Source organism: Pygoscelis adeliae, unplaced genomic scaffold, assembly GCF_000699105.1.
Source record: "Pygoscelis adeliae isolate BGI_AS28 unplaced genomic scaffold, ASM69910v1 Scaffold242, whole genome shotgun sequence".
NCBI classification, from domain to species: Eukaryota; Metazoa; Chordata; class Aves; order Sphenisciformes; family Spheniscidae; genus Pygoscelis; species Pygoscelis adeliae.
Genome location: NW_008824369.1, coordinates 3,562,471 through 3,583,906, shown reverse-complemented (window position 1 = coordinate 3,583,906; position 21,436 = coordinate 3,562,471). Strand labels below are relative to the sequence as shown.

Below are 21,436 nucleotides of genomic sequence, written 5' to 3'. Positions count from 1 at the left end.
GAAGGCTGGTGAAACATTAGCCTATATAAAACTTTGAACTCATTTGTCTGTAGCATTTCAGTGGCTGACTTGGACATTAGAACTGATGGGAAGTGGAAGGGGAGACACAGCTAGAGTTTGTGCTTATGTATTTTAAGCTCAGGGAGAGAAGATAATTAAGCCTGTTGAGTTGGCAACACCTGTCAGAGATTCCTCTTCTGCTGTGTAGCATCTGATAATAGCCATGGGAACTATACTTGCTTCTTTTCCAGTGCCAGTCTCCTCTGTTGGACTCCCTTACTCGTGTGCCCTGGTATCTGCACGGCAGTGCAGAACCACTGACCTTTGGAGAGTCATCGGTATCCCCGTCTTACAGTGTTGCCATCCTGGCAGCAATTCTGCCAGAACTTGAGCTCCAGTTCTTAGGAATGTCGTTAACCTTTCCTCACTTGTACTTCGAAAGGTCACATCTGGCAGATTTTTGTGGCAAGTCTTAATTGTTTCTTGTGTGAACTGTTAATGCCTAATGAGTTACATTGGCCAGTACACAATTCGAAACACTTCATGGAGCATTGCTTGTCCTTTCTACTAGTCGTTGGAAATGTTAGGTCCTCGGCTACATCAAGCTTTTGGGAATGGTTGGCGTTCTTCTCTGGAGGTGCTGAGCACTTCCAGGTAACAACCTGTATTGTGAGTGCTCAGCATCTTTGAAAATGAGGGCAGATGAATTGCAGATTCAGTATGCGCTAATAGGAGGTTTCCAGGTGTGATCACATACTTTCTAACCTGAAAAAGCCCTCAGCAACAGCAGCAGCTCCAAGTGATCTCTTTGGTCAGCTCTGTGAAAGTGAATTACCCCTTTTCTGGGCCAAAATAGTCCTGTGAATTACAGCCCTACAAGACAGTATATAGGAGAAGTTTAACAGATTTCTCACTGGAGCAAGGGCTCTTTCTGGCAGTATCTGCTGGAAGGCTTTGGTGGTGTAACAGGGCCATGCCAGGCTTTTGAGACACTTGACCAGCAGACAGGGAATGGGGTTGTTTTAAGTTGTCGCTTTTGTCTGCTCTGGGTTTGGTTGGTTTGTTTTGATGGAGTTTCTCTGATGTCTGAATTGCTGAATCTCCAAAGCTTCAATCAAAATAAGAAATTGCGTGGTCGCTGGAGTGCCTCCCCGAGCTCAGTCCTTCCCTCGTCAGCAGTCATGAGCAGGTGCTTAAACTGCACCAATTTCAGTGGGATTTAAATTTTTAATTGGAACACGTGGTGGGAGGCTTGGATCAGGGTATCTTAGTGACACCATTAATATTTCTGCATCTCAATCTATCCCACTTCGTATGGCAAAGATGTCCCTTTCGTAATTCAACGGCAGGGATGTTGCCCCATAAGAACAGAGGCTGAAGCAGGCGGTTCTGCAGGTAAGTTTGTTCAGTGCCGATGAATGCTGGTACCCTTCACGGAGAGCTGAAACTCAATATATTAACTTTGAATTCTCTTCCCTGGATCAGCATGGCTACCTGTTACTAGAGTATCTCTCCTGCAATTTCAATAATCCAACACTCCAAAGATAAAAGGGAAAACATGGCTATTTCCCCAGGGAGAGACTTCTTTAAAAAGCAAAGTAGGGAGGGCTATATAGCTTTGTATTTTTGCTAAAGTGTACAAGGCGTAAGGTTTGGGGTTAAGGTTATAGTAATATTTAAGTATTCATTAAGAGAAATTAAATCCCTGCTGTTTCCAGTTCCAGTCTGGTACCTCATTATCCTGTACAGACCTGGGAGAAAGTTTATTCAGTTACTAACAAAAACTACCAAATTTCTTGCCACTCTCCCCAAGACTGACCAGCATCTTGGGAAGCTGCACGGTGTTAAGGGAGGAAGAGTTACTAGGAAGAGTGTTTTTACAAAATGTAACTTTCCTTTAAAGCCTCAATTTTGCACAGCAGAAATGGACTTCAGTTAAAAGTACCATTTTTAGGGGAGGGAAGTGGTTATGTCACCTGTTAAATCAGAAGGTGCTGGATACTGCTAATGAAATGTCTGTGGAAGACGCTGGTTTCTCCTCTCCCACCTTTGCAAGCTGTTGTAGGCAATTTTGCCCCTAACTAGCAAAGAGTCTGGGGTTTTTGTTTTCCCTGGACAGTTGCATTGTACCCCCACTCCCCTCAATTACAGCAACTTCTTGTTTTAAGAGTAGGAGTGGAATGTTATGCCTGTTTATTCTTGGGAGAAGATACTTGTCTTTGTGAGCTCGTAAAGCTATTACAAGACTGTGTTTTCTGCTCTGTTCGGGATTATAGTCTTTAGAAGTTGCTTCAAAACAAGTATCCTTGAGCTTGGGGCAGAAAGGGTATGACTGGAGTTGCTTTGATCATGGAGGATACTCTAGGTAGCCACAGGATGGTGTGGTCTGGGAGGTGTTCTGGGCCAGATGAGTCTAGTGTGAATCTATGTTGTACCACTGCCTTAGGAATCGTTGCGTGAAAGGTAACAGCAACTTCAGGAAGGAGTTACCTGGTTCTGCTGGGGGATCTCCTGAAGGCAGCAGCCAGGTCACGGGCAGAGTTCATTTCTAGATCATCTACCTGTCACAACAAGACACCCACAGGTCACGGGGCAGAGAAAATGACAGCGCTGCCTTCCCGGGGCTGCGGAGGGAGGCTGCCAGCCAGAGCCCCGAAGCCGTGCCCAGGCGAGCTCTGTGGCAGGCTGCTGGTACTGTTGCCCTCTGGGACTTGACTTCTTTCCCATCTGGGTGCCTAGCTCCTTTCGCTGCCCGTCTTCCTGCAGAAGGCCCACCAAACTGGCTGAAGTGCTGCATAATGAATACCTCGGTTCTCCTGCCCGCTGCCTATTACACAGTGAAACTCTGTTCCTGGACCATTTGTAACCAACTCCGATCTTGGCTGCTGAGTTGCAAGTAACTTCTGGGTGTGCATTTATATATAGAGTACCCTGCTGCTTCTTGCTGATGGTTGATCTGCAGCTTGACCTTCTAAAATGACTCCCAAGTATCTCATCCGTATTTCTGTTCCACGGCTTACTCAGCAGGTTATTAGCTGCAAGTTATGCTGCTCTTCCAAGTAGAAGTAGTGTTCCAAGTGCTGTAGTAGTACACCCTTCCAAGTAGAAGTATCTTCCCAGAAACCTGCTTAAAATGCAGGAAATCTTATTTAGGGGCTTACCTTCAGTTTGTTTTACTTCTAATTCCTCTGTCAGAGGAATTTGTTTTCTGCCCCTCTACAACTCTGGTACACGCAGAGAAGAGTAGGAATTGCACCTTTGTGCTTCAGTCCTGGTTATAACCTTGATTTTTCTGTGTAACCTTGGCCAGTCACTTTATCCCTCTGTGACCCAGGTTGCCTCCAGTCCTTACTCACACTGGGGTAGACTGTGTATTGTTAAGTACAAAGTACTACTTACAGACCCTGGGAATAAGATGTTATGCTGTGCTGTCATGTGCAGCAGCAGCACTGGAAACCTTTGCTGATGTGAAGAGTAGCCACCCCCATGGGGAATGTCTTTGCATGAACAAAAACCCGCAGTGTAATATTGCATGGACCTTCTCTCCTCCAGGCTGCCTAAGGACTTAAAAGCGTAACAGCCGCTTTCTGCCTGTCACCACAAAGTTGCATCTTGCCTATGGACCCTGCTGAGCTGCCCACACAAGTAGGTGAAGCTCTGAGTTGCTGTGCTCGTTTATTTCTTACCTGGAGCACTCCTGGACAAGCTGAGCTGGTAAGTGGTGGTTCTGTCAGTCATAGTGTCAAACATATCTGTTATTGGCAAGCAACAACTCTTCAGCAGAAATTCATGCTTTCACAACAGAGCTAACATCAGTCTACAAGGCAAGTGTCACGTAGGGAGATTCCCATCTGTGACTTCTGCCAGCAGCTCAATTTGTTTCTGTGCCACCCCTTTTCTCTGTTCTCTTTGGACTCTGTTATGACAGAAAGCTGCCCCTTACCCTTAAGCAATATTGTCAAGCTGAGTTCATGGCCTCTTTCTGGGAAGTTTCTAAAGTTCAGCCTAATGATTCAGTACAGAATCGAGCAAGAGCAAACAAGAGATTACTTTTTGTTCAGCCTTGCTTTAAATAGTAAATCTGTTAAGGCAACAACTGAGCAAGTATGGGGCAGTACATGGATTTGTAATTCAAGCAGGATTTGTTTGGAAAATTGCTGCTGCCGGGAAGAATGTCTTGGATGAGAACCCCATCACCTTTAAGGCTGCCAGGAGAGGGCGGCAGCAGTGGCTCTGCACCGCGCCTGCGCCGAGTCCAGGCGCGGAGCCTGGAAAAAATGTTTCCAGGAATTGCCGTCATCAGTCCTGAAGCCAGAACTCCCTTTTTCTCCCTGTATGAATCATGCGGATGTGAAGTTGCTTGTGTTTCCGGAATCCAGTTGAATTTATTACGAGGTCATCTTTTCTACCCACCTGCACGAGTAAATCTCAAGCTTTTTTCAGTCTTCCACTGATTCTCTCCCTTCCCGCTCCAAAAATGCATTGCAGGGTTACTGCACGGTTTGAGGCCCTCGAAGTGCACAGGGCGAGCGCTCAGGAAAGCCAAAGCTATTAGCTCCTCTGAGGAAAACATCCTCTCTCTCCTCTCAGCTGAACTGGACCCAGTCCTACCTGCTGATATTTTTAGATGCGAGAAATCTGAAGCATGGCCGTGTAGCTGTGAGCTGAAGAGAGCGTTATCAGTGCTGAGGTCTGAGTGAACTGGGGATGGAGAGGGTCAGCCTTTCCCCGGTGTGCTGCTGTTACAGAGCTCGAAAACCCGTTGTCCTCTTGAGCTCTGTCTATAAATAGCCGGAGAGGAACGGCATGCCCCAGCAATGGGAAGGCAGGCTCTGCAGCTCCTGGTGCCAGCACAGCACCCGTTCCTGCTCACTGGGTGACTTACGGGGCGGAGAAGAGGGAAAGGGCCAGGGTGTTAACTTCTCAAGGCCGAAAGAGAAGAATGCATGTGTAGTTCCCCCTTTTAAGTTAATAATCAATGAGTGTGTGAATGTTTTCAAAGGTCTTCTCTCCTGTGCCACACTACAGAGGATGTGAGTAGTTACAGCTCACAGCTCCAAGCTTGGCTTTCTTAGAACTGAAGCAGCTCTGGAGATCCCCTTGAGTGTCCGCCAAAAGACAGTTGTCACACTAATGCTGTTCTTTATGGCAGACGAGCTGCCAGGGATCTTTCTGCTTTACTCACTGACTCTGTGCCCGTCCTCCTCCAACTCTCCCCCCCTACTTGTAGCATGAGTCCATCAGCCTCGGCTGTGCTCCTGTGCTCCACGCAACCTCTGGCTGGTGGGGCAGTGACTAGAACAGAGATGAACATTTGGTATGGGGGGAAATGGAGAGGGAGAAATAATATCTGTGCCCTGGTTTAATTTGCATCTGTTTGTCCAAATGGACCAAGCTTCTGTGTGAACATGTTTAGTGTTTAGCATAGACCTCTTCCTGGCTGACTTCAGACCAAATGAAATATGGCAAGAAAATACAAGCACCTACATAGGACTTGATGTGGGTTTGGAGTCGTGCTGTCACTTAGACCAGCACAGGAAAAACCCTTAGAGAAGAACCGATCACATCAAAAGTATGTTAGCAATCTCAGAAAAAGAAACACCTTTTATTCCTGTGGGGAGTTGCTGTTTCTCTCTGACACCAACAACTTGTGGTGAGAAAGGTCAGAAGCAGGGCAGTAACATAGCCAAAGCTGTGGGAGCAAAGCTGGCCCAACCCAAGGCAGACCCAGCCTAGTTTTCCTCCCACCGCCAACGATGAGGGGACGATTCCCCTTTGGACAGTTTTCTGGAACTCAGTTTCCTCCGCAAGGAGGAAAATTTGTCTCCGAGAACTTTCCGTAGCCCAGTGTTGTCCCTAGCAAAGGGTAGGTCCTTCTTCATAGCAGGCAGTTGTCCTGTAAACATTTCCCACTTGGCCAGGGCATCCACGGTCTTGTCTACTTGAGCCAGTTCCTCCTCGGAGACGTTCCTCTCCAGGGCAGCAATGCACATCTCCAGCCACAGTTCATAATCTTTAATGATATCTGTGGACTTGGTGGGCCTGGCGAGCTGGGGCTGGCTGTGCGCCTCCGCCAGCGAGCATGAATGCTCGTCCTGTTCCAGCTCCTGGCCGATGGAGAGGGCCTGGCTGCAAGTGTCCGGTGTCAGTGGCTCAGACAAGGAGGTCACAGCCTCAGAGTCGTTCTCACAGCACATCCCAGAGTCTGAGCTGAACGGAAGGATGTCCTCCGAGGCGGACAGGTCTGCTGACTCTTGCCTTGGCCACGTGGACAACACAGTCTGTGTCCAAGCGTAGAGTTTCTGTGGTGAGAGGGGAAAAGGTTTCATTTTAGACAACGAGAGAAAACAGGTACGCCGTTCCCAGTGCTCGTCAGGTAAACCTAGTCATCTTGGGTGGCTCAGCTTCAGATGCTGTGGTGCTCTCTGCCAGATGGGTTCAGACAACTCATGGTTACCCTTACAAAGCAGGGGCTTTCTCTTGCCTCATTTCCTTGGAGTCGGCATCTGTGGCAGTTCTGCCCCCAGCCAGATGTGGACTGTTATCTGCCTTATTACTGAAGATGGTAGGAGAAAAATGGCACAAATTCACTCCTCGCTGTGTGGATATGATCTCTGAGAGCGCCAAACCAGTGCCTCTCTAGAGGAAGCTGTGTCATTATAAAAGCTCCTGAGATAGTGGTGAAGAATCTTGTTTCATCAAGTTGTTAACTCCTGTGGTGATGTGCATTTTATTCCTAAGAATAGCTCTTCCCCTCTCGAGCTGAAATGCACAAGTGGGAAGGCTGGGCTCCAGGAAAGAATTAATGAAAGGAAAATGTCTGAGACAATTTCCTTTTTAAATATTAAATGCTACAATGGGGCATATAATGGGTTGCTTCTGGCACATTTATTCCTTATGCTTTGGGGAACGAATTGCAGTACTCCAGTCATCGCTGGATAAAAGGTGATCTCCTTGTCTGCCTTGTTGGCATGTGTTGGGGGTTTTTTGTGTGTGTTTCAGCTTTTTCACACCCTTGTGGCCTCTTTCCTCATCTTTACTTTCTGCAGCTCCCAGCTGATACCTTCGCAAAGCCCTACGATCGCTTTGGGAAACACAAGGGTGACAGAGTATTCACCTGAGATGCTGGTCACTGTGCTGGGTCCATACGTGCTCAGCTCAGGGTGAGCTGTAGTGTTTGAGAAGTGGGCAGAGATTTCCAGCCCTACAGAGCTCCCTTCTGCTGCAGCGCCCCGCTGCTCCCTCCCCCTTCCCTCCTCTATTGCTCTCTCTTCAGGCGAGTGACAGAAAGGATAAAGAGCTCAAATTGAGTGGGTGGGAGAAATTAGCCCCGTTTCTCATTTCAGTCTGTGCATGAAGCCTCAGGGAAGAATTTCATACAAGAATAAAATGGACTCTTTCAGCTAAGTTAATCCACCCCACCCCCTCCCTCTGGGGCAAGAAAAAATGTAAAGGGCCAACTTTTCTCCTGCGTCATCCCACCTCCAATAGCCCTTCCCTCCCTTTGGGTTTAAAAAACAAAGGTGGCACCAGAAGCTGCAATAGGAGTCAGACTAGGGAAGGGGACAGCAAAGCTATTTGAAAGCTACAACCAGCCCATGATGTCATAATGTCTCTTAAAATTTCCAGGAGTAGTGAATCTGGGAAGGAATCACAACTGCTACTTAGCCCAAGTCCCAAGCAGAGAAAAAGCTGCGGAGATGAGGATGTTCAAACAGTACATGTGGATTATTTAAGGCAAAAGGAGGGGATAATTGACTCAGGATCACTACCAAAACCCCCAAATCTTTCCTGTCTCTCATCCTTTGGGTGGTTTATTGATTCGAGCTGGGGAAGGGTTTGTAGGGCTGCAGCCTCTTTTTATGTTCTCCTATTTAACTAGAAGGGGATAACCTCTTCATGGATTTAGCTTACCTGCAGGCAAGAGCATTTGATGTGGATGCCCACCCCAAGTAAGTCACTAAGAATGAAACCTGTTGTCTGACACCTCAAGGGGCTCCGGGTTTGGCACTGGAAGTTTTTCAAACCCCCCTGCCGTGGCAGCGTTGTCATCCCCAGCAGCAGCGCAGCCACACTGCGCCCGAGAGCAGACACTGCAATTAACACCGCGGTGAGGATGTAGCTAACCCAACCTCTAAGAGCAGCTCAAGCATTGTTTTCTTCTGCAGCGTGGCCGCTGCAAACTAACCTAGGCGCTACGTGCAGAACAGCCTGGGATGCTGCAGAAGCAGCAGGTGGAAATGTTGGTTGTGGTGGGGAAACACCATGAGAATTGATTCGCATCCAGTTTTCAAGCTGCTGGAATAAGCAGCTGTGACGAAAAAACAAAAGGACTATGTTTGAGTGCAACTCAGATAAATAAATTGGGGGGCTCTTCCTCCTGCGTAAGGACTGGTTTCCTGTCTCACATGCTCTTCTGCCCGTAGCCGTGTCTCAGTCGCAGACTTCAGCAGCATTACCTGCTCCTGGTGAGGGACAGCTTTGTGTCTGGCATTTCCCGTACTTATTACGAGCATCCGGGGCTGTTACGTGGCAGGTGGGGATCCGTGCTGGTTTTCCAAACGGAAATGTGACTTCAGACTTGCGCTTGGCCAGCCACAACCTCTCAAAACATGCTTAGCAAGTAACTTCGCTATCTGATATTGTCGCCAAATGCTTTGTGCTCTCTTCTGTCAGGTTCCTTAACTATTTAATTCATCTCTGGCATTTATATTTCCTCTCAATGGTATAGCAAAGCCTCTTACAGAGATTATCACAACTCTCTTATACCAGCTTGTACTATATCTAAGCTTTTCCTTGTTAAGGAAGCAGATGTGACATTTGGCAAGTGTATCCTCTCTTCAGGTTTGTGTTCGCTGCTGCCAGGGGATGCTGAGCCAATCACAGTATTTACTGCAGGTGTAAAGGCAAAAATGTTTCTAGAAAAGCTTAATGCAGATGGCAGTTCTCTTCTAGAAAGCAATAGCTGGATGCTGACAGGCTGGGTGTTTAAGTAAACCAGAATTTATTCCCCTGGTAGTCTGGGCAATTTAGGCACCTCTCGGACAGAAGCAGGGACCAAACAGCCACGGAGTCAGAGATGGGTCTAACACCCCCATAGACGCACAGATAAGCAGCAAAACCACACAAACATGGGGTTCCCCCCCGCCATGTCCTTTGCTGTGCTTCTGTGTGTCTGATTCCAAGTTAAATGAAACTAGAGGCATCCCCGTTCTCATTCTGCATGTATCTTGTTACAAATATAACCCACAGGCTTTAAAATAGGCAGCCGTTTAAAATCCTGTCTCTGAACATGATGTGTGTCAGACAGGAATTATAACCAGGGAGAAGATAGGGTACTGAATGAGAATGATATTTTTTTTCTATTCCACCAGCCATTTGGCTACTGAATCCTGCTTTGTAGACAGCAGAGGTAGAAAACCCTTCCTAGAGATAAGGGTGTCTTAGCACTATTCCTGATGTTGTCTAAATGTGGTGTTAGCAGTTTTATGGGTGGGAGAGAAGAGACAAAAGATGAGTCTGGGACCCTCCACTTATTAGGGGGTAATAATTTGGGATCCTTTCTCATATCTTTAAACAGAGGAACTGCAGCAAAGTACACACTTAATATTTTCTCCCTGTTACCAGCAGTCCCAGAGAGGCAGAAAACCATGGTGGCACATAGGAAAGGGCGTAGATGTGGGAATCGCTGTGCTCACTGCTGCTCTGGCTTGAAATCTGCCTCCCCTTCCCGCCTCATTTTTGGAAGTAGCCTAACGTGGTCGGACTGCTGCACTGTCCCTTGTTGTGAACAGCCAAAAGCCCTAGAGACTGTGTAAAGTGCTACGTTAGCCTCAGACTATGTGTACAACACCCCCCCCTTATTTCGGTGTAAGCTTTCTCTCTTAGCACCTTGCACCAAGAGCAGCATCTGGGTTTAATGCACTCCTACAGCACATTTAGTGCTGTGGTTTGGGGCGAGCCGCTCTGCTCCCTTTGCTCCAGGAAGGGCAGGTGGGTCTGTCTCTCACCTTGTAGCGCTCGACAAGTTTGAAGCCCACGATGTGCTGCAGCTTCCGAAGGCAGATGGGACACGGCTCCAGGGGCCGCAGCAGGGCTTCGTCCAGGCTCAGTGCACCCTGCATGACGCACTGCAGCCAGCGGCAGGTCCCCAGCCCCATCAGGTGGCAGATCTCGTGGCAGGTCACCTTTCAGGAAAGCGAAAATCACAGGAGCACACGGTCACTCCTGCTTCCACTACCCCTTCCTCTTCCTCCTCTCCTGTTCCACTTGCCCTGCTCCCCGACAGTCTAATCGACTCGTTGCTCAGCCCTGGCAGTCCTTCAGCCTAAGCTTTTCTGGGGTGAAAGGGGAACATGGCTCCCTTCTTCCCAAGTGCCCCAACATCCACATTTGTATGGTGGAGGAGGAAGGGCGGGTGTGTTTTTTAGAAGCAGCTGTGGGAAGACCCTGTAGAAAGCATGTTCAGAGCTCTAGGGCGGAGCTGCTGTCACTCTCTTCCCCAAGGACAGTGTTGTGGTTTGTTTGGTTTTTTTAAGGGGAAAACCAGTCCCACAGGGGTCTGAAAAGAGCAACACAGTCAATGTGAGAAATCTGTAAGAAGCTATTGGCAATAACAGACCTGGGTCCTTCCAAAGCAGACGCTCTAAATGTTTGTGCCAAAGCAAAAACTAAGCTGGAGTCAGCTGGCCGAGCATGACTACCTTGGGAACTGGCAACCATAGAAAGGCTGAGGATGGAGGATTCCCCTTCTCCTCCCATTGCCACCTAACATCACTTGAAATTACTACAGGAAGAGACCTCAAACTAGAAAATCCTGAGCAAATACCAGGGGATGCAGACAGAAATGGCTTCACGTGGGCCAGCTTTGGGAGAAATGCTAGAAGTAGAGCTGGCAAGAGGGCAAAGGGGAGATGCTGGGAGGAGGGAGGACAGCACTCATGAATCAGATGTGTTGGAGATGGATGGGGTTTAAGGGCATCTGCATATAAATATATGTGCAAATTCGTCTAAGGTATTTTTCTCATCCATCCGTGTAAGCAGGTCTGGCAAGCGGTCTTCTCCCCTTATGGATACCAACGCCTGAGGAAGACACAGTCGCCCCTTCCCAGCTGTCCATTAGGTAACGCACAACTCCGCTAGGCATTCTGATTAATCTCTGAATACTTCATCAGCTAACAGATCGTACTGCCCATGCATTGCCTGACAAGCAAAATACTGAGATGTCCCAAGCATGAACCTGGGAGCTGGGCAGGGTTTTTGTCTCAGTGTTGCTGCACGACATAAGGCGAATCCTGTAGCCTCTCTATACAGCTGATACTATAGCTTGCTCCAGTGGCAAGGGGAGTAAGAGATGTCTACGTGGTGCACTAAAATATAAGCTCTTTAGGACTGTGTAAGTGCGTGGACTTAGCTGTAATTGCCTGTGTCTTCTGGGAGCAGAGTCTCACGCCTGCTTCACTGGGCTGAGAGATGGATTGTTTATATTTAACCCTACATGGCAAGAAATATGGGGTGCAGGAGATTGCTGGTCCTACCTTACAGCACTGGACCATCTCTTGGGCGCTGAACGGCAATGTCCGGTCTCTGCTTTCTTTGCTGACATCGCATAACCATTCCTTCTGTGTGAGCGGATTTAAGCTGCTACAGCCAGCCTGGGGGAAATCCCCAGAAAATCTGGCAAAGCTGCAGACTCCCACTTCTGTAAAGAGAAGCGCATGCAAGTTAGGCATCAGCTCTCTTCTGACTGTCTCTCAGCTTAGGCAGCTTGAAAAGAAAGCTGTTGTAGCACAGTCCACTTGAGCACACACTTCCCAAAAGGCTTGTAGCACCTCAGTTACCTTTGTCTGGATCAGGAGCCCTGACTCCCCTAATTTTAAATTGGGAAAACCTCGTTCCCCTTATCAAGGAGTGAATAAAGTGTTAAGGATAAGATTTGGCTATTCCAGTCTCCCAGGGAAAGCTTTTTGGTACAGTGCTGCCTTATTCACACGCTATGCTAGGAGATCGTGGGACACCAATCCCACCTTGTCCTGGCAGGAATTTGCTGAACGTGAAGCTCCAGGTCTCACATGGGTAAAGGTCCAGCAGAGTGAGTCCAAGGACACACAGGGCATCCATGGGCTTGTTGTTCTTCAGGAAATTCAGGATCCCATCTGGACAAATACAAGAGAGATGTTCATTAAAATGAAGCATCCCTGGAAGGCATGCAAGAGCCAGAATTTCTGCTGCTCATGGGGAGGAGGACATAATCCAAGCCACAGATAGGTAGAGCTGCTGGATTCAGCATCTCAGATGGAGAACTGTGGCTGTGTAGCCCATCCCCCTCAAATCAGCATATAAGGAGACCTGACTTTTGAAGCGGGGCCGAGCACAGAGTTAAAACAAAGCAGAGCTAAGGGCAGAGGTGTAGGTGAATTCAGTACTAATCCATGGAAATAAGCACCTGGAAGTAGAAGAATTTCCCTACGGGCATTTCAGACCTGAGCTGGAGCAGCCGCATCGCCGCAGCGCTGGGTCTGCGCTGAGCTCCTGCTGCCTGCGGCACCTGCGAACAGCTTGTTCCAGATGGATGTTTGTGCAGCGCGAGCTTGGCAGCTGACAAACCCATTTCCCTGGGGAGCCGTGTGACACTTGAACCCGAATTTCCTAACATGAAAGGCCAGTGAGTTCCCCACCTGCGGCATCCAGGCCACTAATTTACTTTGGCTCTGGACAAGAGATGGGAGAACTCAGGCTACACCGAATCTACAGTGCCTTCCCGCAGAGCTGATCCGATCACTTTGCAGAGCTGGACCTAAATATAACAGCACTGAAAAATACAGACAGCAGAGGAAAATATGATGAAAGTCACTTTGTTTCTTTATTCCTGTTTCCAGCCTCAAAGTTCTGGGTTTTCCATGGGAACAGGATTTCTCCCTTTTCACTCCCTTCCTCATCCCCTCCCTGGTCAGGCAATGAAAAAGCATTTCAGGCGTTTCCTAAGGGAGGGCTCGTGCCCTCGTGCCAAGCTGATGTCTCTACGGGCTCCCCGCTCCCAGGTCCTTACCTGCGTGAAGCTGCACCCTATCCGTGTCCCGGCTGTGGCGGTAGCAGCAGTGAATGGAAGAGATGGGGATGGAGGGAAGGCACTTCACACGGAGACCCAGGAAGAAAGACTCAACACAGCTCTGGAGGGAATCCAGCAGCGAGAGCCCAGCAGGCCCTTCAATTAAGTCTAAGAAGAGAAGCTCTATTATCAGTTCCTTAAAGCCGGGGTGAACCGTAAGGTCCAAAGGGGTTTTGTGGGGCTGGCCACAGCAACTGGGGAAGAGGAAGGCTGGTTCATTCTGAAGTTAATTGCTTACTCTGGGATGTGGCAGATATCTCTAGATGGTTATACAGATATGGAGGAGAAGAGGGGGCTCTTTCTGAGAGGTGGCTCGAGGCATTAGTACACTCTCTCATTAGCAAAGCAGATGCGCTAGGAAGGTTGTTTCCTATTTAAGTTGTGGGAATGGGTGGCTGTTTTTAATGAACCATCAGGGATGGAGCTCCAGAAATGCTGTTTTATCCAGCATTGTTTTACATATATATATGTATGCATACATACAGTCATAGCAAGTCTCACCCAGGAGCACACATGCCATTTACAGGGCAGGTCTACTGGTGGTTGTCATCATGGCTTGAGACTGCGGGCTTGGGGCGTGTCAGAGCCTTTGGTATTACACTTATCTTTGCTATGGCAATTGCATTTTGCAGGTTAGTCCTTAGAAGAGGATGTTAGTAGCGTTCAGCGCCACCCACCTCCCTCCCATGTCTTTCCAGGTGGCTCAGTGAAGGTGCCCGCATTACCTATAGGTTGCAGGTAAATGTGCTTTCGACAGAAGTTCTGCTTCCTCCTCAGCATGGCGTGATAGAACGTCTCAAAGTCCTCGGGGGCATCGGGATGGCTGAGGAGCCAGTCGAAAGCTGTCCGGATGAGCAGCGTGCAGAAGAGCGTTCTCTGCGGGTTGTAGGCTTCAGAGAGGAACAGCTTCTCCGCCCTGGAGAAAGCTTTGGCATAGAGCTCCTGCAGGGCTGGGTTGGTGGAGATCAGCGCATCCTTCAGAGCCCGGGGCCCAAAGCTGAATTCCTGAGCGTGTTTGCACTGCAGCATCGCGGAGACACCCACCGGCTGTGGCACTGCCTGCAGGAGGGGATACAACCATCAGCACGTGGCCTCACGAGGGACCTGGAAACCTTCTCACACTTCGCTCTCAAAGCAGTTTTCCCCAAGATCCCAGCTGTGAGGTTTCACTGGGAACTTATAAATGCCGTACATAGTGCTGGCCAGGAGCCCTACGCATTTACGTGAGAGTAGCTATTATAGGGTGCTCTACATCTGCGTATATGTCACTGGTTTATGGGCAATGTACCAGTAGATGGTGCTCAAGAATGCATAGCCCCATTATTGCTACCAGATGTCTGGATTAAATCAGATAGTTTGATTTTTTTGTTTTGTTTTGGTTTTTTTTTGGGGGGGGGGTTGGTGCTCTATCCTGAAGTCCCAATAACATAGGAAATACCTCTGTGTGTTGTGCAACTGGCTGCACTGGCCCTCATATGATGTCAAAAGGTGGTGCTCCTTTTTGCTTGCGCTAAACCACACTCCTTGGGGCTCTCAAAGGCATAGGTCTGTGGCAGGAAAGAAGAGGTAGATCTTGGTCTTATCTATCTATCTATCTATCTATCTATCTATCTATCTATCAGAAGCCTAAACTTCTGACTTACCTGACACCAGTGAAAGCAGCGGTTCACTGTTGACAATTTCCTCTAACAGCTTTTAATCCTCACTCTTTGGTATTGACCCGGGGCATCTGCCGGCTCACAGTGCTGTTGTCAGGCTGTCAGATGTTGGAAGGTTTGCCCAGCCTGATCCACAGGTGGGACTTGGCGTGCGAGACTCGTGTTTGCTGGTGCTGCCTCTCTAGCAAGATAGGTACGGGCCCATTGCCACCATGTCACTTCATGAATAACTTCATGTCACACTGTGTTAGCATCAAGAATGCTGGTGGTGATGTAAAGTGGTAAATAAAGAGCAAATGAAAGCCTGCAGCAGAAAGAAATTAATTCAGAGCATCCTGGAAATATCCTCTCCAGGGTCCTTTCAAAGGCCAGCGTTTTCCAAAGCTGCAGAAGTCAAGCACCTATTTCCCATTGCAGTTCATGCAGTTATGGAGATTGCAGTAGACGTCTTGGGGAAAGGGAAGGAAAAGAGGAAACAAAGTACAACGCCCATGGCTAACCTATGTCTGGATTTTTCCAAAGACATTCATTTTTTGTGGGGAGATCACGCCAAGTAGAACTAGAGTATTTTGGAGCAGTAATTTGGGCAAAGATGCCTACCACAGGGAAGTGCTCCACCTGTATACAGCAGAATGAAAAATACACACAGGGTTTCTAGGAATAAGTACTAGCTTCTACTAGGCAAGTTAATACTAACTTAAAAGAAACCAGACAAGCTTTCTGGGTGGAGAAGCAAATGTATCAGCTGCTGACCATCACCATTACAACAGCATCATTCAATCACAGAAAAAAAGAGGTGAAATATTTTTAGGAGGAACTAGTTAAGTCTATAATTTGAGTAGGTCTGCAGCCTAGCTCTGTCAGGTAAGTGACATTCAGTGGCCCTTGAGGACAGCAACATAACAAGAAAATTCAATATTTAAAAAAACAGTACCAACGTGAGCCAAAGTCTTTCCTCAGTTACGCAGAGAAGGCTCTGGTAGTTTGCACCGTAAGAGAAAGGTGGCAGCCCGTTAAAATTAACACTGAATTTCTTTACATCTAACCCTTGGGAAGATATTTGTATGTATAAGCGGTCCCTAAAAAAGACTCATTTCGTATGATCTTTTTTGGTGCTAAGGGTATATAGCCTAGCAGAGGGAGCAGGTAAGCAGTTTTCTTTTATTTTTGCAAGCTTTGTGTTTCGCTAGCATTAAAGGCTGACAGCAGACGGCACGGTGGGATCTGAAGTGGTACGAGGGCCCTAATGCAATGAAAGTTTAAAAGTGAAATCTGCGATGCTTTCTCAGCCGCCTCTTCTTATTGCCCAAAAAATGTCCAAATTGCTTCTGCTGGTTTTTACAGGTAGCAACAAGAGTTCGTGTGAGGTTGTTCTGTGCTTTGTCACCCAAATCTCTACACTTCTGACTTGATTCCAGATTTGGGAGGATGAAGCGAGAATCTGACCCCACCAGGTCATCAGGAGTTTTGCCTTGGTCTAGGGTGAGGATTTGTGTTTTCCTAGGGCCAAGATTTCACTTGTTCTGCACAAACTTTAAATACGAGCATCCTTTTTCTGGTCATATGCAGAACTTACTTACACTGGGAAACTATTAGCAATATTAAAATCATTGAGGATGTGATCCTGTGAGCTGCTGGCTGCCTATTGCTCCTAGGGAAGTCAAGGAGAGACTTTGCACTTGGTCCCGGTTGAGAGTGATCTTGTCAAAGAAGGTTTCTGAGACGCATGAGCCGCTTTCATCAGCGCTTCCTGGCAATAAATGGAGTGTGGGTCTGGGGGAGGAGGAGCTGGTTAGAAAATGAATGGGTTTTTCTCTTCTAAATGGGAAGCAGCAAAGAGTGGATGTATGTACCAGCAGATACAATGAGCGCACAGTCTTTTGGCGTGTGTTCCCCGGGGCGCTCTCATGGAATATCGTGTGTACCCAAAGCTATGGGATATACGTTGTTTCCCAAGGCTTCCTAAAAGGGGACATTCACCCAGCTCCAGACGTTCCCAGCTATGAGCATGGGTGTTTTGTGATGTCCACCATGCTCAAGGATGTTTGTCATTACGCTTTAGTGGTTTGAAAGCTCAAGCACGGGAATTCACTTGCAATGCGCAGTCTGGAGCAACGCATGCCTCCTTCGCCTGGAGAGACTGGTTTTGCTTCCGACAGAATAGCAACGACTCATTACACTCTCCAAATCCAACACAATTACTTCTCTTTAACAAGCTTTTCTAAAATACTTCACTGGAGAAAATTAATGCTTCAGAAAATTTTTATGGACAACTTTAGCAGTTTAAAAAAGAAGCCATTTTACAACATTAACTATAGTAGATGTTATTTGTGTTTGATCTAATATATGAATATAGTGTTTCATTAACTGAAGTATCATAGAAGCATAGAATGGTTTGGGTTGGAAGGGACCTTAAAGATCATCTAGTCCAACCCCCCTGCCGTGGGCAGGGACACCTTCCACTAGACCAGGTTGCTCAAAGCCCCATCCAACCTGGCCTTGAACACTTCCAGGGATGGGGCATCCACAACTTCTCTGGGCAACCTGTGCCAGTGCCTCACCACCCTCGTAGTGAAAAAGGGCTTTGTAAGTTTTAGCTCTTGTGTTGAGGGTGCCCTGACGCAGTGCTTCAGGAGGGAATAGCACTTTAGCTTGGATATTTTTTATCCCCTCAGTTTTTAAGATGCCAAGGTGGTGATGAAGAAGTGGAAGCACCAATGCATCCTAATGCCCTTGAGGTATATAGGAAGGAGACATTGTCTTTAAAGTAAAAAGCAGCTAATTTGGCCCCTTGTTTAATGACAAGCTGTAGGACTTGACTAGCAAGTCCTAAGGAGGAGAAAGTAACTCTCTTTGTTTAAAAAGCCAGTAACTTGTAGTTGCACTCGAGGAAATGCTTTAAGCAAAATAATAATTTAAAGATCTGCTGCAAGTGGAAACACTCACCACGACCACTGGTGTGCCATTCTCTACTTTTACCATTAGAAAAAAGCATCCTATTCCCAATCTGAATTTTGTCATTCCATCTTGCAGCTATTTGCTAATGTTGTATTTTTTCCAAAACAAGGAGCACCCGTATTGGACCGTACGAAGGAGCGATGCCCACCTGTGCAGTATGAAACATGAGCCTGTGTCCTCCTGGCACCCGCAGGGTCCCTAACAGCGCAGGGAAGGAGCCAGCCTGTGCCGGGAATCCTAATTCAGTTTATGGAGACCTCCCTCTCTTTTCTGTTACTCACATCTTTCATATTATTCATCATCACATCCATGCAGTGCAGCGGGGACACGCATAACCCAAGGGTTTTGGCACTTGGCTCCTTGTCCACTGTTGGGGACAGGCTTTCCCAATGATTCTGTTGCAGGAACCCAGTTGTGGCCTTGCTGCTTGTGGTGCATGATGTGAGGCAGGAGCTCCAAGGACAACAGGGGCTGTACGTCTGGCTTTTGGTAACACACAGAGGTTTCAGATCAGATTGGGCATATTACACAAATCTCTTTACTATGGAATTTGATGGATTTTTTTCATGGTGGGTGTTTTCACAAGAAATGCCCCCAAAACCCACTCTCAGCACATGATAGCTGAGCAGTCGGTATACTCCCTTTCTTACAATAACCTGTAAATGTGCTTTATATGTAATTCAGGTTACTCATAAATTATTCTCTTTGCAAATCAGGCACCTATAAATTATTCTCTGTAATTGAAAATTACCTATGAATTATTCTTTTTGTAATTCACAGATATGTCATTGATTCTCTATTATATTGACACTGCTTTCTTGGATAGATATGCCTGGGGCCGACAGTAACAGTGTAGTTCTCAAAAGCCAAGGCAATATCGTACAGTGCAAGTTCATTCAGGAGATTCTGACAAATAGAAATGGTCTTGCGTGCAGAAAATCTATGTTGTACAGGTCCAGAGAAGGGCATTCAGTACATAATGGATTTGGTATTTTATGGAATTTGGCTCTAACATTGTACAGATTGTAATTTTTATATATATATATACATATTTATTTTTTTTAAGCTAGTCATTCTAAAGTTGTTTATTTTATAAGTCAACTTTATAAGTCATTTCTAACTCTCTCTCATATACACTGCAGGCTGCAGATGCACAGAAGGAGATTCATTCTGTTTCCTTCCCCTCTCAGCTCTCGTGAAGTATTTAGAGGCAGCCTGGCTTAACCGGGCTCTTTGGATGTCAGAGGGACATTAGCAGAGTCTCTTAAAACTGATTAATTGCCTAAGTTAGGTGCTGTACTGTAAACAAGCAGTGATAGCGCAGAACATTCATAGCCAATCAACAGAAATGAAAAGCCCAGAGCAAAGACAACAAGCATTAACTAATTATCAACACATGCCCTAGTTGCTGAACAGCTCTTTTCCTGAGATTTGCAGTTGGTGTCTGCTACTGCTGCTCTAGGAGCAGTCTCTCCTTCCCAGTATCACACAGATGACAGCCTGAAAGCAATTTTCTCAATTTATCTGTTGGCATGGATAGAAAGAGATTTTTCTTGACCGAGAAGCTGAACTCCCAATGGGTAAGAAAGCCCAGTGCAATGGGACAGAGAGAGGACGCCGAGGTGCGAGAGCATTTAACCCCCATCCAAATAGAATTCTCACTAGCGCAGCTCCTTCCTCGAGGACCTCAACACAGCCCCTCGCGCAGAGCCAGGCTCTGCCTGCTGGATACGCTCAGCAACAGGCGTCAGACCAAATCTGTTTGGCCAGGTTCAGACCTGAAACAGGGCAACTCCCAGGGGCTGCGGGGGAAGTTCCAGATGCTCAGCCCTTCTCAGAATCGATCTCCTCTGCTCATGGATAAAATACACTCTGGACCTGATCATCCCCATACGCGTTACCCACAAAGAACTGTAGCATCTTCCTTTCACTTTGCACTAAATGGCCACAAAACACTGAGTCAGATCTGCGTGTGTTCCAGACCATCAAGTTAGATAAAACCTTCTGGCCTCACGTACTGCCAGATCCCAATAATATTTGTGTGTAATGTCTCTCAAATATGTTTGTGACTCGGAAACAGATGCTTTGTGTGGTCTCTCTCAAAATGAGTCATTCCTGGAGCTGTGGAAACCATCAGGGATTCACACATGCATTGACTGGGAGGAGAACCTACCTGTCTGTTGAACTGTGATTGATACGTTATTGCCGCAAGGCTCAGTCCTGGAAGCTTGTCCCCACATGAATCCTCCTCATTAATTTACTTGGACTGTTGGGCAAGTCAGATGGACAACTCATATGCAGAAAGGTTTGCAGGATTAAAGACTAGATTTGTAAAGGTCATTAAATACCTAAGATGGAGACAGATGCTTCCATCTGTCCTTATTTGAGTTGTGTTGTTATTTAAGTAAGTGTTGTGTTGTTATTTAAGTGTTGTTAAGTATTTAAGAACACCTACACGTCCACTTTCCCCTCGATTTTGTTTTACGTTAAAGCCTGCTCTCCTCAATACACTTTTCTTCATTTGGATATGTATTAAGGACATACATTATTCCTAGTTTCAGTCTTCTGTCCTAAGGATTTTATTTATTCTATGCTCACACATAGCATTACTTTTTCTTTTTAGTGCCTTCTATTTGAGACTCTCTAAGGGCCATACAAACATTCATGAAATTCTCTGTGCTACCCTCCAGAAAGTGAGCTGACGGTATATGCCTTTCCCCCTCCTCCCCCCATCACCCATTTATTCATCATTTTCAGTGCTTTCTCTGTTCATTTTAGTCTGGTTAAACACTCTGTGATGCTTCTCCCATGCACGTGTGATGAAGGGCTGGCTGCATTCTTCTTCCCTTGCTCTTACATGAAACAAACCTCTACAATCTACTGGCTGGTTGCTGTGCATTTGCTAACCAAAGACCCCAAAGCACCGAGCAACACCTATCAGCGCTGTACGACAAACCTAACACTGCAGAGATACCCGAGCTCCAGCCATTCACGGCTCCAGGCACTTTCCTCTTCATCATACTTGTCTAGACAGACTAAATGGTTTCTGCAAGACAACCCCAGTGTTAGCCAGGAAAGAGGCTGCATTTTCCATACAGATGAATGCCCAAACAGGTATGGCTGTGGTTAGATATTCCCTCGAGCACATGCATGATAAAAGTGGTTCATCATGCCGTATAAATGCACCGTAATGCTGTGCCTCCTCCCAAGAAATCAAGTGCTTTTTAAGTGGTGCCGCCAGGTAGGGGATGTTTATGTGCACTTCACAGCCAAGGAGAAGGAGGGGGCTCCAAGGTAGTACCGCGTCCGAGGAGCCACAAAGCCAGCACGGCTTGGGGGGGGATGGCGGTGACAGACCCCGCACCCCAGATTTCTTAGTGGTCAGCTGTGCCCGAACAGTCAGACAGCTCTGCCAGCCCGGAGGTTTGCTGGGTAAGAGGCATGTTCTGGAAACGCTGCAGAAGCAGGTCCTGCTCCTGGGACACCTGAGCCCCCCGGCCCTGCTGATTTGGAAAAGGGGCAGTTGATGCCGATCCCCGGGATGGGGATCGCACGGGTGGGTTTGTGGGGAAGGACCAAGTCCCCCGGCACCCTGGGACGACGCACCGAGCTCAGCCCCCGGCACCCCAAGCCCCCGGGAGGACGCACCAAGGACGGCCCCGGCAGTCCAGGAGCGTGCCCCGAGCACGGCCCCCAGCCCCCGGCGGGGGAT

The 21,436-nt window shown here is 47.4% G+C and overlaps 1 protein-coding gene across 1 annotated transcript; it reads right to left on the bottom strand.

Annotated features, from left to right (window-relative positions):
- Window positions 1–5,592: 5,592 nt before the first annotated feature.
- On the bottom strand, window positions 5,593–14,137 carry AMZ1 (archaelysin family metallopeptidase 1). The gene is made up of 6 exons (XM_009320030.1): window positions 13,834–14,137; window positions 13,049–13,216; window positions 12,027–12,155; window positions 11,538–11,701; window positions 10,011–10,187; window positions 5,593–6,302 (listed from the first exon to the last, which is right to left on the bottom strand). Exons 1-6 carry the CDS (start codon window positions 14,135–14,137, stop codon window positions 5,733–5,735), a joined length of 1,512 nt encoding a protein of 503 aa, XP_009318305.1. The 3' UTR covers window positions 5,593–5,732.
- Between the last annotated feature and the right edge of the window lie 7,299 nt (window positions 14,138–21,436).